Here is a 12,158-nt window from a genome sequence, read left to right as displayed (position 1 = left end):
AAAAAGTAAATCTGTATGTTGTTTGGTCATTGCATAATTTGTTTGACTTGTTTTTTGCACAACTCACACATTTGTTTTTAATCACTGTATTCCTACTGTGACCATGTGTATGTGCAAAACAATTATATTTGTACGCATTTCTGTTCTTCTACTAGCATTTTTTCATTTCCTTATTGAATGAGATAAAGGAATAAAAATAACTACATAAATGAATACATGCATTTTATTAATTACTCGTGTTTTTGAAAAATCTGCTAAATGAATTCGACAAACATTACAGGACTCTTGATGATGTAAATGCTGGGTAGGAAAGACCAGAGCGCTGACTCGTGCTTCTGGCGGACACAATACAATACAATTCATCTTTATTTATAGAGCGCTTTCAGAACAGCTGCAGCTGTAAGGCAGTAGATTCATGTCTCCCAAGACAAACGGCAAACATAATTTCATAAAATCATGACATAATGTTGAGCTTCTTGATTTATTTGGGTCATAATGTCATCCATACAACGACCTTTTCTCGCCAATTTTGATGGATTTGTTTTTGTTGCCCTGTAGGTGTGAGATTGGAGGTTGCTGGACAGTGAGGGACTGCATGGTGGTGTACAGGAACACCTCACATGTCCGCTGTCAGTGTCAAAGGCTTGGCACCTTCGGAGTGCTGATGGACAGTTCACAGAGAGAGGTTGGTGGCACGTACACAACTTGTTTGTCTCAATCAAATGGTAGCGCGCGGGTACTTATGCGAGCAACACTTAAAGGTAACAGGCCTTATGTCTTCCAGTCATTCCGTTGATTTCCTTTTTATTTGCTTTCACAAGCAGCAGTTGGAGGGCGATCTGGAGACGCTCGCCTTGATCACTTATTCCTCTCTGGTGCTGTCCATGCTGGCTCTGCTCCTCACCGTCCTGGTGCTGTCCTGCCTCCGAGGCCTCAAGTCCAACATCAGGAGCATCCATTGCAACACGGCGGCGGCCATGTTTTTGTCAGAGCTTGTGTTTCTGCTGGGCGTCAATCAGACCGAACAACAGGTTGGTACTTGAGGTCGACCGCCCAGTCGGTGTCAAGTTTGTGTTCTATGCTCCCTCTATTTTGTCATTGTTGACATCAGCCAAACGAGTGACCGGCGTTAAGAGGCAGTAAATGTGAAATCTGTGGAGACATTTCACTTTGGATTCTTGCATCGGTGTTGTGATACTTGTAAACTTTGGCATCATTCCTAAGTTGACTCGCCAGATGGTTTGTTTCACAAATCAGTCTGTAAAACAGCCTTGAGAAAAAGCGCTGCCAAATGGCGTCTGTCACAGCCACTCGGGGCCAATCCAATCATCAGCAACTGTACACGAGTAAAAGTACAAAGTGGAGGCATGACAAGTGTCACTTAGGAAGAAAAAGTTCTTTCATCTGTTCATCATTTGTTTTTACCGAATGTCTGGGTCACAGAGAGAAGGGCCATTTGCAAGGACATGGTCAAGGGTAATGTTTTAATTATTTCAATCGAGTTTCATTGTGGTTAAACTCAGCTCTGTAGCCTGTTTTCCAATTTCATATTTTTGATCAGAGCCTAAAATTGAATTTCTGAAAAATATTTATGTTTTCATTAGTGGTGTCAGTGAAACGTGTTTTTCACGGCATTAATGCAACCCCCTTTTAACGCCGTCCTTTTTTGTTTATCCTGCAACTAAGGCCCATTTTGACTTCAATCACTCAAAAAGTATTTGGATCAGAAAATGAATCCTGTTATTTATGTTAAGGGTATTAAAATTCAATAAAATAATCGGACAAAAAAAAAAATCAAGGATTTTTTTTTCAACAAATAAAATTCACAATGAACAATAAAATTTAATTCATCACAACGAAATATGTTGACCGCTTGACAGCACTAGTTTTCATTTTTGTTAGATTCAAAAAAAGAAATCAAGTGATCCCCCCCCCCCCCTGCACCATTTGTGCTGCACTGCGCTTCCATTTTCCCTCGTGGCTACTTTTCATACCATTGGATTAATCTCATCGATGCGTTTGTGTGTGGCGGGGTATATCTTGCGTTCCTACAGACGAAATGCTGCACATGTGTGCTCACTCAGCATGAAATCTCATTAATTAAAATGCATTCTCACACAGTCGGCTGTACATTGTGAATGGTCGTCACCTCCAGCTGAACGACTGTATGTGCTGTTTTAATTAATGTATAGCGTGCATCATGCTTAGCAGAGCACGTTAGGATTCTCAGTACTCACTTTGCTATATTTGGCTTTTCTTCACTGTTAAGTTCATGCCGAGTGCGCGTGTGCATGTGTGTGTGTGTGTGTGTGTGTGTGTGTGTGTGTGTGTGTGTGTGTGTGTGTGTGTGTGTGTGTTCTGAAATATTGCACAGCTCTGGTCGCAACGCTTTGCGAGCACCTAGTGAAGGGTAATGTTTCTATTAATTGAATTATGGCTGCAATCTCATTTTCATTACAATGTGTACACTACCGCGCGTTTACAGCACGTTCATGTGAATTTGTGATATTTTTGCCTTTCTTATCCATTGCAAAATCAATGAGCTGTAAATGTTGTGGTTTAGTGGAATTGGCGATTAAATTACTGATGCCTGTCACCTCAATCATGCCTTTTTTGCACCTCGTGAAGTGTTGCTGGCCACCCTCCAAGATGTGTGGCCAAGACTAAATCCATTTGCAAGAGTATGCACACCTCCTTTTCATCTTTCTCTTTGCTCGTATCTGCTTCTTGATCCTTGATCTTTTTCTTTTTTTTTTTTTTTTGCCGTTCCTTCTTAACTTTGCGCCGTCTGTGGCGCCTCGCTTCGGAATCACCCTCCTGCTCCTCTCCACGTTCTCTTGCAGTTCCTGTGCACGGTGGTGGCCATCCTCATGCATTACTTCTTCATGTCCACATTCGCCTGGATGTTTGTGGAGGGCCTTCACATCTACCGCATGCAGACAGAGCAACGCAACATCAACTTTGGCGCCATGAGGTTCTACTACGCCATCGGCTGGGGCGTGCCAGCCATTATCACCGGTAACGAACGTTCATGAACATGCTTACCATTACTGAATTGGAGAAGCATCTCTTCGACGAATCATGATAGGCATTTAAACACTTAAATATTGGGCCAGCATACTTCTATGTCTGTGATTTTTTTTTTTTTTTTTTTTACAAAGGCACAGTTATGAATAATTGAACAATATAATAATCGGTGAGTCATTTCAAACATCTTAATGGAGAACAAAAAAATACATACATGCTGTCTTTTAATTCGATTTCTTGGATAGCTCACAGCATAAAAAAAATATTGATGCACTTGCACATCTCTCTATTCTTTACATTAACTCCAAAAAATGCATGTCAGAAAGAAAACGGTGCTGTCAAAAGGATCTGTTGCGACGTGACATTGCTCCTAATGCAGAGTGACTGCTGCATCCGCATGCTGACAGTCAAATCGTGCGCTCACACCTGTCAGACGGCGATGCTGATGCCTCGCCAATATCCTCCACATGCATCCGTCCACGGCAGCTGTCTGTGCAGATAAGGTGTCCTGTTGGCGTTTGGGCGGAATGTGTTTCACTGAAATTTTTATCTCAGCAGTCATAAGGTGAAACCTGAAATTGACAGATACTCAGAAGGAAGATTTCTTTTTTACACATCCTGTTTGCAGGTCATTTCTGTCTCCCTTTCTCGAAATCCATTATTTTCCATCAATTTCCATCACTGCTATACACACAGACACACACACACACACATACACACACACACACACACACACACACACAGACACACATCAGGTTTAAAAAAAAAAACAACCTTTTGAAAAGTTACTAGTTTCTCAATGAACGCAAGAGCAGAAACGGGAGGATTTAACTCATCTGTGGTTCACTCGTTGTGAAATTGAACATCACAACATGACATTTATTTTATCCATTCATTCCAGAAAAAAAAACTTAACGTGCTTGTGTGCATATTGAAAAATATAATTTGCACGAAAATGGTACACATTTGCATGATTGCTGGATATTGGAGGCCCTCATTTTTGTTGAGCACTGTTCATCTACAACACACTCCTTGTCGTATAATGTTTCTTCTAGCCATGACCATCAAAAACATGCACAGCCACAGAGGTGCAGCAAAAATTAATTGATGTGAAAAAAGAAAAAAAAAAAAAACGAGAGATTTTTGGGTGCATTTTACTTGCGCCACAATCTATCTCTAAAGCTCCATATGTCTACATAACCATTGCTGTTGTATGGATCTCAATTCTGTTCTGACGGTCCTCGGAAAATCAACACGCACTTGTGTTAATACAACGTCTGTTCATTTGCCAGCACTCATCCTCTTCGCGACTAATTTAATTACCTTTATTTAATAACTTATGCATGCGCTATTTAATGAAATGTGAAATTGTGTTCCCTGCCCATGGGAAAATGATGCCCATATCAGAAAGACTTCTTGTGGGTTTTTTTTTTTTCAGTCTGGGGGAGTTCACTTCAAACGTAAAAGCAATAAACATTATTACACACGTAAAATATTTAAAACAACAACTTAGGTCTCTCGTTCATGAAGGTCTGGCTGTGGGCTTGGATCCAGAAGGTTATGGAAACCCAGATTTTTGTTGGATCTCCATCTATGACAAGCTCATCTGGAGCTTTGCCGGTCCAATCGCCATTGTCATATTGGTAAGTTGTTCACATTTCCTTTTTTTCTCACACACAGACACACACACACACAATATATATATATATATATATATATATATATATTCTGGTCAAATATCGAGCAAACATTCCTTTCCAAAGCTGAATGTTGAACACAGTTGTTTCTTCTTCTGTGGCTGTCGTCCCTTTGTCCAGATGAATGGCGGCATTTTCATGATTGTCACCAAGATGTCTTGTAACACCTCTCAGAAGGAGACCAAGAAGCTTCCTGTCATGTGGGTACAGCAGCATGAAGGACAGTGACATATTTAACTAGTTAATACCATTACAGCTATCGTGTATTTATATGTAAAAGTTTCTGAGCACGGCACCACAGTGGTGACACCCAGGTCTGCTCTATACTTCAATTACCGTATTTTCCGCACTATCAAGCGCACCTAAAAACATTTTGTTTCCTCAAAAGCCGACAATGTGCCTTATCATCCAATGCGCCTTATATATGCATCAATATTCAGATTTCTTGGTCGTAGTATTTTAAAAGTTCTGTAAAGCGCTTTGTTTCAGCTGCAGCAGTTGTGAAAGTGCAATATAAATAAAGCTGCATTGTATTTTATTCCCTTTAGCATAGCTTCATCTAGTGGATGGATAATGCAACTGCAGCCACTATTGTTGCATCTATTCTATGCGCCTTATAATGCGGTGCGCCTTATATATGAACACAGTTTTAAAATAGGCCACTCATTGAAGGTGCGCCTTATACTCCGAAGTGCCTTATAGTGCGGAAAATACGGTATATCTATATTCAGGCAGTCCCTAACTCTAATCAAATGAACATATTGTCGAAATGTGTGTTGAATTATTCATATGAATGATCTGAATCAGTCAATTAATGACATGAGCAAATCGGTTGTTGTGTTGCCCCATTTTAGCTCCACTCCCATTTGTGTGGTTGCGTTGCATCTAACATCTAAGCCGTCATCCTTTGCAGTGCAACCATCCGCAACGCCTTCCTGCTCTTGATGGTGGCCACCTCCACCTGGCTGTGTGGTTTAATGGCTGTGAACAACAGCATCTTGGCTTTCTACTATATCTTTGACGTCCTCTGTTTAGTGCAGGTATGCGCATTCTGCATGGTCAGCATGCGGGGCTTCCCCCTATGTCAGGCGTCAGACCCTTGCTTAGACTGGTTGTGTTCTGTAGGGTCTGTCAGTGTTGCTGGTGTTCACCGTGTTCAACTCTGAGGTGAAAGAGGCTTGGCAGGTGGCTTGTTTAGGAAAAAAGAGCCCTGGAGAAGAACCGCCAAGGCCAACATCGAATGCTGTGAGTTATTATTATTATTTTTTCATTAATTATTTAAAAAAAGGTTTTCGTATCTTATCTTAAACTGTGAAGAAAACTCAGCATGATCTTGGTCAAGGCACGGTATCCTATATGGCTCATATATTGGATTTCATGAGATGATGCAATTATACCTAATGTTGTGTCCAATGAGGTTATTTACGATGATAAAATCCACCCAGGCTAATCTCATTAGCCACACTGATTTTACTGTGATAATTCCCTCCATCAATTCTTCCGTCCATCTCCTGTGTCCTCTCGCTCTCCTTCTGCCTCCGGGATTCGGTCCTGACCCGAATATAATAATATAGGGCCCATCCTGCATTGTGCGTGCGTGCGTGCACATTAGTGTACGTTAGTAACAATGTAGCTCATCCAACCTTTTAACCTCCATTTCTGCCGCGACCCCCACAGTCAGATTTAAAATGACTATATAGTACCCCATACGAGCTATTATTGGCTGCACAGAATTGACCGTGTTTGAAGTCCAACAGTATATGTACATTATAAATGATCTGCGAGCGCTGCGGCTTATTAATTGTGAATGAAGTATATACCGTGTATATAGCCGACCGAGGTCATGTCGAGTTTCATCATGTCCTACTTTTGTCAAAGCTCTTCGTCCCATGGAAGTGACAACAAAGAAGGGATTTGTTAAAATGTCAGCACCTTACATGTACGGTGGAAATACTTACCTCGTATTTGTCACCTGCGCTATCAAACTCAATATTTAAAAAAATAAATAAATATATTGATTCACAACCTGGAGGAACTTCTTCTCAATGTCTCAGTGACATCTCAATGACATCCCAATCGCAGGCGTATTTCCAAATTTTGTAGAAAATCTTTCCAAACGAGTAGCAGCTGTTATCACCACAGGGCAACTCCTCATATTTTCACTTTCACATATTTTCACGCAGGTGAAGCCTCCTTGGCTTGTTACTAACATCAACTATAGCCTAACAAAGCCTTTTCTTTTTTTTTTTTTTAAATATGACCTGATATGAAGTTTGTTTGTTTTTTTTCCGCCACAGGCACAGAATCCCTATCACAATGCTTCACTCCTTGAGCAGAGTGGGCTTCATCGCATCACGCTGGGAGCATCCACCATTTCCTCTGTCAGCTCCGCCAGGTGAAAAGCACATAAATATATCATGCAGCGTCCATACAGAAATACATCGCCCAAAAAAAGGGGGGAAATATCAATCATTCAGGAAGAAGTAGCTCGGGTGTCCTTGTGCCACTGGATATGGGGCACTATTGCTTTAGGGAGGGAAGACTGTCACTCCAGCCTTTTAAAAGCCTGTTGTCTGTTTTGTGGGTCAGTGGGGTAAAGAGAATACATATCGGATCAAACGGGGTACTCTAGTGAATGTAGAGCAAGACTAATTGTTGCCGGGAGTGGCTTTTTCTTTGTAGCTCGCTGCTTGTCCCCTTGTTTGGAATTGACATGCTGTATTTGTGCAGAGGCCCTCTATTAGTCAGCATGAGTAAACATGCAGCACAACGTGTCTCTTCAGTGTGTCGTCACTCCTCTTCCCTCTTTTGCCTTTCAGAGAGAATCTTTTAGCGCGTCAAACTCTGGAACAAAGCATTGTTCAAACCGGGGCAACGGACCTGGATGTCGCCATGTTCCACAGAGATGGAGGTAAACAACCCGAAAGCGCTTCAATAAGCACAGGTCAACAAATTCCGTTTATGAAGTGCAGACACACACACGCACCAGGTTTGGACATTTTCGCTACAAAATCGGGAGGAGAGACGACTTTGAAAACTATTGATTTTTGTCTCTCTCCCTTCCTAAAAGGTGAAGATTCAGACAGCGACTCCGACCTGTCCATGGAGGAGGAGCGCAGTCTGTCCATCCCGTCATCGGAGAGCGAGGACAACGTCCGCCTACGAGGGCGCATCCAGCGGCGTTTCAAGCGATCCAATCACGGCGAGCGTCTGCTCACTGAGCCCGCCCACAATGGTACCAAAGGTAGACAAATTGTCTCATCCGTACTGGGATAATTCTTTTCTTTTAAGCCACTATTTGTGTTTTTTTACATTATGCACAACTCTCATTGATTGTACAATAATCTAATTCTAACATGCATTTGTTACATATTTTGATGCATTTTTATGCTTTAGAAAACATTTATGTTAGAATTTTGGGGGGGCTTGGAACGGATTAGGGCATTTACATGGAAAACACGTCTCTGCTTACAACATTTTCTAGTAAAGAAATTTCTTCCAGAACCAGTTAATTTCACTGCAGTCAAATAAGAAGTGACATAATTCTTCATCTCTTACTGTGATAAAGTCAAATACTAATACGGGATGTATGTATATGTAGATAGAGAAGCATTTCATTAAATCCTGGGAATACTTTTAAGGTGCTTGATGCTGACTTAGCAGAGGGTGTATGACTATGAACCCCTTCTTGTGTGTGCTCCAGTGAATAGTTCAATGATACACTTTTAATTTCACCTCTTTTGCTACTCTTAAATAATGAGTAAAAAATGGATAAAGAATGTAAGCAGACCTTGACTGGTTCTTTGTGGTGTGTGCCAGATCTGGATGGCAACGACCTCCTGTCCTATTGGCCCGCGTTGGAGGAATGCGAAAAACACACCCTGCAAAAGTGGGGCTCCGAGCGCCCGCTCGGAGCCGATTACAGCAAGGACGCGGCCAACAACAACCAAGCCGACGCAGCGCTGACCAGCGGGGACGAGAGCGGCCTCACGCAGCCGCACAGGCACCGCAAGGGTAATTTCACAGACACCATTTTTACTCATCAAACATGGAAGACCCGAGCCCGATTGTCAGTACTGGTCAAAATAAATAGGCTTGGATAATTAACGATATAATTTTATTTGTTTGTTTGTGTGATTTTTAATACGCAAAGTGTGTGCAAGCTCTGAAAAGACCGTGGCGTAATTTTTGATCAATAAATACAGTATTTAAATAAAATGCTGAATTATGTTGGAAAATTAAATAATATTTTCAATGGTAAAATAGTGAAACAAAGTCACATCCTGCCTATTCACAGTGAGCTATTCACAAGGACATTTAGCTGTTTTTTTTTCTTTTTTTGGTCTGCGGAACTATTCGTTGCGCCTGATTGCATTTTTTTGTGCTCTTTGTTTAATGCTGAAGAACACACAAAATAAAGATGATGAAGACACCTAGCTAGTTGGAAAACAGTGATTGGAGTCTGGAAAATATGTTGAAGTTACATATTTCGACTGAGGGACCAAAGTCTTTGCCAGGGGTTGTTAGTGACAGAGAGTCATGTGTTTCTGGCTTTGCTCTGCTGATCTGCTAATTAAAATGCTTCAGCCTTCCGGGTAATATAAGATGAGTTCTATTTCATCCCTTTTAACTGCCAGGGGGTGGAGCTTAAAGCACTGAATGTTCCCTTCTTTGAACATACAACGGTGTGGAAAGCATCTCTCAAATGTTTGACCTTCTGTCTGTGAAGCTGGCAAACTGCAAATCAACTTCATCCAGCATCGCCACTCACACACAGGACAGTGTGCCGTTTCCAGTGTGTATGAAGCTATTTTCTTTGAACAGTTAGAGCTTTAGTTGGGAGTCCCTCAGGGTGTATCACTAAAACCCAACGTGGAGATTCTTAAACTGTTAACCTTGATAGAAAAAAAGGCAAAAATTAGCTGCAAAAGTTTTCTTCCTGTTTTTCAACTTTGCCTCGACTCCCCTTCTTCCCTCATGGCTGCCTCCTGATATTTGAACCTTTTGTGTCCCTAGGTATCCTCAAGAATCGTCTGGGCTGTCCCCCCGCCCTGCAGGGGCTTTCAACAGTGGGCCGGGGAGCCAGTGAGCTCAATTGGTACCGCACCTCCACCCTGGGCCACCGAGGCGTTCCTGCGGCCTCTTACGGCCGTATGTACTCGGCCTCGGCTGGTGCCGGAGGGGGTACGGGTTCCCTCTCGCAGCCGGGATCCCGCTACTCATCCAGGGAGCATCTGGACTCGCTCACCCGGAGGCATCTGTCTCGGGATCCTCTCGGGAGGCAAACCGTCGGGGGCTCGAGAGACCGGCTGGACTCTCGGGGATCCCGGGACAATCTGGACCTCTTACCCAGAAGGAGAGAACTGGGACAGGGCACAGGGTTGGCGGGGTTGGGGCTGGATCACCAGCGAGTGTCGTCATCCAGGGAGAACCTGACCTCCTCCAGGGACAGACTGGACAACCATCACTCGGGCACTATCCACGCTTCACGAGAGGACTTGAGGGGAAATGGCGGCGCTCTGGGTGGCAACATGGAGGGCACCCTGAGCGGGTCCAGATCTCAGTTGAACATGCAAACTCGGCGACAGGCTTCATCTCGAGAGCACCTGGCAGGCGCCCTGATGAGCAGTAAGTCGAGGGAGCAGCTGGAGGCCAACGGGGTCGGAGCGCAGGCCCAACCCTGTCGGGAGTGGCTGCGCTCCCTCCCGCCGCGCCAGCCCTCGCACCCCGACCAGCCTCCGCCGTCCTCCCCGCCTCCGCCCATTTCGGAGGAGCCCCAGCAAGAGCCCTTCCCATCATCGGCTCACGTTCGAGGACGCCTGGACTCTGCATGTAGGTACCCCGGTCCGACGGCCGCTCCCAACGTGGGTATGAACCCTCTGGGGAGACAACCCTCTAGCGAACACCTGGATATTCTGTCCTCCATCCTCGCGTCCTTCAACCCCTCTGTCCTCACTCCCCCAAACACTGCCTCCAACTCCGGGCCCAACGGCTCGACCCACTGCCCCTCCCCCTCCCTGCCACAGTCTGCCACCTCCCACAGCATATCAGAGGTTTCCCCTGACTCGGAGTAAGTGTCCTCTCCGTTTGTTCCAACACAATGTCCTTTTGTAAAGCATATTTTTTTAAAAATGGCATCTTATTTTGATTGCTCGCATTTGTAATTGGGTGCAATGGCAGCTTTCATCAAATGTCCACAAAATGTGAGTCTCATTCAGACAAACAAAAAAGGTTGCCTCTGAAAAATCGGATTTTAAGCGTGCAAAACAAGAGCGCGGCGACAGGATTAAAAAATATATATATAAATTTATTGAGATGGTAAACATCTCTTCAAATCACTTAGTAAGCTCCCAATCTAATTACGGTACTCTGATGCCATTCCTATGCTACTGACAGCAACTTGCGAGCATATTTTCGATGTTATTTATGATGTGTGCTGATATTAACCTCTGAAAATTTCTGCCGGACCTCCCAAGATGTTCTGACCTTTTCAAAATTATTTCCAACGATGTAAAAGTTGCATCAATTGGTACTTGTATTATATTTAAGCATGGCAGCACGATGGCCGAGTTGCTAGCGTCACAGTTCTGAAAATCGGGGTTCAAATCTGAGCTTCGGCCTTCCGGTGTGGAGTTTGCATATTCCTCTCGTCTCTGCGTGGGTTTTCTCCGGGTGCTCCAGCTATTACGTCCCGCTGTCCACATTATCTGTTTACATTGTATGCATGTCCTCGTCTCCTCCTTTTGGACCAAAAAAAAAAATGTGATCAAAGTAAAATTATATTGTCATTGAAGTGATTTTTTATCTTATCTCCATCTCAGAGCCAACAGAAGCGAAGGGCAGTCTTGATGACGGCCTCTGTATTCCTTTATGCATTCCGAGGACAAGGTGAACCAGCGAGGCAACGGAGGACTAAAATACAGTTTTGGACACAGGTGACGACATTGTGCGAAAAAATAAGATGCTGATTTTGATGGCTCAGAGGACAAAAACTGTTTACAAAATATCACACTCAGTCAGATGCAGACAGAAAAAAAATGGTGGAAAAGACTGTACAGACAAAAACATTTTTATACGTTTTGTATCTTTTTCATTGGGGACAAAGATGTCTCTCGTGATGTTTTGGTTTTTTTGTAATGTCTTTGAGTGAGGCTGGTGCGAGTGAGCTGTATTGAATTCACAAAAAAAACGAAAAAAACCCAAAAAAAGAAAACATTTCTCATCAAAGCTGCGTGGTAATTGCAAATGAGATCGCAAAGCAGAGTTGGAGGGAAACCGTCAACATATCGTTGGCTGATGTGTAAATAGAGGGCCGTTATTATTCCAAGTGAAGAGATTTGAATGGAACGAGATGATTGTAACGAGGACGACTGCGAAGAGGGCGCCACGCGAGGCTTCAGGGTTTTGACCATTAAAGCTCCGTCACAAGTTGTC

General features: G+C 43.3%; 1 protein-coding gene across 1 annotated transcript in view; it reads left to right on the top strand.

Moving 5' to 3' along the window:
- Positions 1–12,158, top strand: part of celsr3 (cadherin, EGF LAG seven-pass G-type receptor 3) — a 61,508-nt gene extending 49,350 nt beyond the window's left edge. Inside the window, exons 22-34 of the mRNA XM_019862923.1 lie at positions 559–685; positions 825–1,031; positions 2,844–3,018; positions 4,558–4,670; positions 4,845–4,924; positions 5,638–5,764; positions 5,850–5,969; positions 7,022–7,119; positions 7,544–7,635; positions 7,795–7,968; positions 8,544–8,738; positions 9,741–10,794; positions 11,546–12,158. Of these exons, the coding sequence (XP_019718482.1) occupies positions 559–685; positions 825–1,031; positions 2,844–3,018; positions 4,558–4,670; positions 4,845–4,924; positions 5,638–5,764; positions 5,850–5,969; positions 7,022–7,119; positions 7,544–7,635; positions 7,795–7,968; positions 8,544–8,738; positions 9,741–10,794; positions 11,546–11,573 (2,590 nt within the window). The 3' untranslated portion in view covers positions 11,574–12,158. The remainder of the gene's footprint in view (positions 1–558; positions 686–824; positions 1,032–2,843; positions 3,019–4,557; positions 4,671–4,844; positions 4,925–5,637; positions 5,765–5,849; positions 5,970–7,021; positions 7,120–7,543; positions 7,636–7,794; positions 7,969–8,543; positions 8,739–9,740; positions 10,795–11,545) is intronic.

This window comes from Hippocampus comes, unplaced genomic scaffold (genome assembly GCF_001891065.2).
Source record: "Hippocampus comes isolate QL1 unplaced genomic scaffold, H_comes_QL1_v1.1 scaffold1, whole genome shotgun sequence".
Lineage (NCBI taxonomy): Eukaryota > Metazoa > Chordata > Actinopteri > Syngnathiformes > Syngnathidae > Hippocampus > Hippocampus comes.
This window is presented reverse-complemented; position numbering and strand designations above follow the sequence as displayed.